The 4,597-nt window shown below is 34.0% G+C and overlaps 1 protein-coding gene across 1 annotated transcript; it reads right to left on the bottom strand.

The window, feature by feature from the left end:
• Nucleotides 1-829: 829 nt before the first annotated feature.
• LOC112028149 (palmitoyl-acyl carrier protein thioesterase, chloroplastic) lies at nt 830-4,346 on the bottom strand. Its single transcript, XM_024060801.2, has 6 exons — nt 3,841-4,346; nt 3,277-3,410; nt 2,290-2,403; nt 2,021-2,198; nt 1,711-1,779; nt 830-1,314 (listed from the first exon to the last, which is right to left on the bottom strand). Exons 1-6 carry the CDS (start codon nt 4,246-4,248, stop codon nt 1,063-1,065), a joined length of 1,155 nt encoding a protein of 384 aa, XP_023916569.1. The 5' UTR covers nt 4,249-4,346; the 3' UTR covers nt 830-1,062.
• Nucleotides 4,347-4,597: the final 251 nt, after the last annotated feature.

The following is a 4,597-nucleotide window of genomic DNA, read 5'->3' on the forward strand; positions in this document are numbered from 1 at the left end:
AATGATTTTGAAGCTTAAATATGTAAAATTGTTGCCTTTTTCTATTTTGCATTGTCTATGCAAATGCTCTTAAATGTTGATCATTTAAATGAGATAAGAGACATTTAGAACACCATCATTTGTTAATGGGCTAAAAGTTTGGGCTCTTCAGGATTGAGGCCTAGCTACATCAGAAATTGTTATATTCCCAGGCCCAGTCTAATTTCATTTTGTGCTAGAAATCTCAAGCTGCTATCTGCCACACACGTTAAACTTGTGCACAGAACTAAATAAATTCTATGAGAAAACACATTTTCATCTCAAAATACATAAAGAAAGGATAAAAAACTAAATAGAAAATAAATAGTGTCATTGTAAATTTACGTAATTACTGTAGTAACTTTTCAAATTTACATAACTTTAACTTGACTAATGTGAATGATTTTGAAGCTTGAATATATAAAATTGTTACCTTTTTCTATTTTGCATTGTCTATGCAAATGCTCTTAAATGTTAATCATTTAAATGAGATAAGAGACATTTAGAACACCATCATTTTGTTAATAGGCTACAAGTTTGGGCTCTTCAGGATTGAGGCCTAGCTACATCAGAAATTGTTATATTCCCAGGCCCAGTCTAATTTCATTTTGTGCTAGAAATCTCAAGCTGCTATCTGCAACACACGTTAAACTTGTGCACAGAACTAAATAAATACTATGAGAAAACACACTTGCATCTTGGCTCCATTTTGACTATCATTAACAATTAATTAATAATGATGAAGAAGCTAGATATTTCACAACAAATCTGCTTTAACTTCATTAATAATGTTCAGTTTCTCAGTGTAATCTGAGGAAATTGAAATAGCAAGTTCTTTGTAAATGTTTCATCTTTCATGCCTAGAAGAATCTGTGCTTCCAATCAGTACTTTTTTTTTTTTTTTTGGGTGGTTCAAACTCTTCACCAATGAAATATATCAACAAATGGGAAACAAAATCGTAATGCGGAAAATGAAAAATAAAAACAAAAAATGAAATAAAAATAAACATGAAGAGAGAGTTGGTGCACATGAATGAGATCATATCACTCTTGCTGTTTTTGTTTATAATGCCATTTTGTTCTTGCCCTCACTATCTCTGCCTTATCAGCTAGCATTCGAAGCAGATGTGTGAATTCTAAGTCTGGTCTGCGATTGTTGTAACTATTTGAATCTTCAGCTAGAGTTTCTGATGAAGTAGTCAAGGACTCAAGCAAATTTGATTGCCGGCATTCACGGCGGTACTCAAGAGTCATGCTTGTGAGATCATAGTTTTCTAGGACATTTATTGGCACACTCTGCAAATAACATGGCAAATTGTAACTTGTAAGTACTTTATATCTTAGGAAAATGCTAAATTTTTTTATCAATTTATTACAGAAAAAACTTACAAACTGCCATATGTAGCTAGCGAACTGAGCCACCTAAGGTGCAAAATTTTACATGAAGTTGATTATATTCTTTTTCACTACTTCGAGATCACTTTCATATCACATTTGCTTCTTCTTTTAAACCAAGGAATTTTTTTCAATGAATGGTGTTTGAATTTCACATTTTCAAAACAATCAATTCTAATCATTACATATGATTGAATATTATTTTTAAATAATTAAATTCACTATTTCCTAACGGCTTAATTTACCATAATATTTTAACGACATACAATTCGTTTGGGTAGGGTGTTTGCATAGTACCTCCAGAATCCATCCGATATATTTCACATTGTTTACGTGCTGATTGGCATCCATGTCACTCCATCTTGGCTGGATTTAAAGAGAGAGAAAATTTAGTACAATTCATTCTCAAATATGAAGACAATAATCAAACTTTAGTACAAAAATTTTGGGTTTGGCTATGATATTCAACAGACTAATCAATGTCTGTGAAGCAAAATATATAATGTCCTATACTCCTAGTACATTCAGTGTATGAAGCTTATGTTTCTCTAGATAAAAGAACATAATTTAAAGCCAAATGTTAATCAAATCAAATGAGTATACTTACAGCTAAACCTGATCGGATTCTCTCTGCAGTTTTATCAGTAAGCTTGTCAATCTTTTCATTATCATTTTTTTCTGGGGCAATTGCAAGTCTGTTTAGATAAAATGGTATCACCTCTTCTCTCACTTGTTCAGGTATTTTAGATAACCTTCTTGTTTCTTGGTTCATGATCACCCAAGTGCTGCATGGAGATAACATAGGATAAACGAATTAAGTACTTAAAAGACTTTCATCATACATGTGGAGGGGGTTGCAACCTAAAGATGCTGCACCTTGATGCCCTAGTTATGATCTCTTGGGTGTGGTAATCTCGGATTATCCAATCCCGGCGCATTCCATTTTTTCCAGCAGCATCCACCCAAGTATCAATCTCAACAACATCTCCCCTGTCACATTCCAAAATTTTTGCATCAGCTTGTGTGGAAGAATGAACTAAAACACTAAATTTGAAGACAAAAAATTACTGAGAATCTCTAATGAATGAGCAGATGCTACATTTTATTTTAACTCAGTTCATTATTTAGTAGAGAGTAAAACAAGCACAAAATAAATTAGACACTGATTTAGTCATGAGCAAACGTTTGTGCAAGATTTTCTTGTGTGATTTTTTCTTATATATGATGAGCTTTGAGGAGTGTACATGTAGATTTGTAATCATATCTCCTTAAATATTCTGCAATATATTCTAGCTAATAGGATTTTTTCTTATGATGTTTTGAGGAGTGCAATATCATTTCCTTTCCTTTTTTTTTTTTGTTTTTTTGTTTTTTTTTTTTTTTGTTTTTGTTTTGATAAGTGAGTTTGGCCTCAATGAATGGGAAAATGGAGATTTGAACTAGTGACTTTTACTTCAAGAAACATGGTTCCTAGCCAATTGTTCCAGTGGTAAAAGATACAGTGACTGAGATTGTATATGTAAAGTGCCTTTGAGAAGTTTAAATGAACATATAAAGCAGGACTACTATCTTAGCTCACATATATATCCATTGTTTGACTTGTTACTTCTATGTAAATCCAAGCCAAAGTGACATTTCCACCTAGTTGGCAGATTGTTGTAGTACAATAGGAAGATTCAGTGACTGAGATTGTATATGTAAAGTGCCTTTCAGAAGTTTAAATGAACATATAAAGCAGGACTACTATCTTAGCTCACATATATATCCATTGTTTGACTTGTTACTTCTATGTAAATCCAAGCCAAAGTGACATTTCCACCTAGTTGGCAGATTGTTGTAGTACAATAGGAAGATTATACATACCAAGAGCTATATCTCTGCACTTGAATGTGGATACGTGTGACAACCCAAATTAGTTTCCTAAGGCTCATCTCTCGGGTAGCACCAAAGCCATTTCCAGCAAGGCCAGAGCTTGTCACATGATTCAGAGCTGTCTCCTGCACTCATTGCAGATATTGTTTAGTGCGAAGTACTATGCACTCATTGCTGTATTAATAACATCATTTAGCACATTCAATGAGTACAATTTTTAGTTCAATTTATTTGATTCCAGAGATGAAATGGACATTGTTTTGGCCATTGGACTGAAATGGAACAGGAAAGATTGAGTTATAGACTCTACAAATCAGCAAACCGTAAACCATACGAACTAATGTGTGACCAACCACAAAAAATAATTTAAACAAGTACTTAATATAATGTTTAAGTGACACCAGTCACATTCATTAGCATGTCAGTATGTGAATTTTTTTGTGCTAAAATTGGTAGTAACTTTGGCCTTTTTCTAAACAAAAATCATATTGATGTCTTTCAAGACCCAGAACAATTTCCACACAGGCAATGAGTTTTATGCAACCATGAACCAACCTGAAGGAGATTCATTAGTGTTTCCATGGTGGCAGTTTTGTCTGGCCCAATCTCATAAGACCTGATAATGAATGTCTGTCTATAAACAAACCGTTCCTCCACAAACCTTCCAAGCAAGATTGCATGAAGGGGTGCATCAACACCACTTTCTTTGTGAGGTTCACTAATCTTATTACCTATAATTGCAGCCTCTCCCACATAAGTCCCATTCACCTTTCTTCCATTGATGGTATCTACGTTCAGAGGACTAGTACCACTCGCTACCACGGAGAAGCTTCGTTTCTTTAGCTTGATCGAATTTGTATTCCTCCGAGGATAAAAAACCGCCTTGGTCACCCCCAAATTCTTCTTCTCTGCCTTGCAAAAAGGCTCTTGAATGTGTACTATAGCATTGCACGTTGCAGCCATTGATGTATCTTGGCTAATTGTTCATTGGTTTCTTGGTGAAAAAGTACAAGCAAAATATGAGTTTAGAACTATAAGGTGGTGTAGCTTCTGTCTCATGTCACCTTCTTGAAGACATTTAATTTTCAATATATTGGTAGGTGTAACCAATTTAGAAAGACAACTGGCTAGTATAAGACAAAATGGAAGAAAGGGAAACCTATACGATTTGTTAAAGACATTTATGTGAAGAATAATGAATAATGGAGATTGAAATTTGCAGCTCAACTACTTTAATGGGTGGGGGAGAAAATGTAGAGTTATTTTTCTCAAAGCTTACACGCAAATGTAGAGAGATATTTGAATGGCCTTG

The sequence above is a fragment of the Quercus suber genome, unplaced genomic scaffold, assembly GCF_002906115.3.
Source record: "Quercus suber isolate HL8 unplaced genomic scaffold, Cork oak 2.0 scaffold_427, whole genome shotgun sequence".
Classification (NCBI taxonomy): Eukaryota; Viridiplantae; Streptophyta; class Magnoliopsida; order Fagales; family Fagaceae; genus Quercus; species Quercus suber.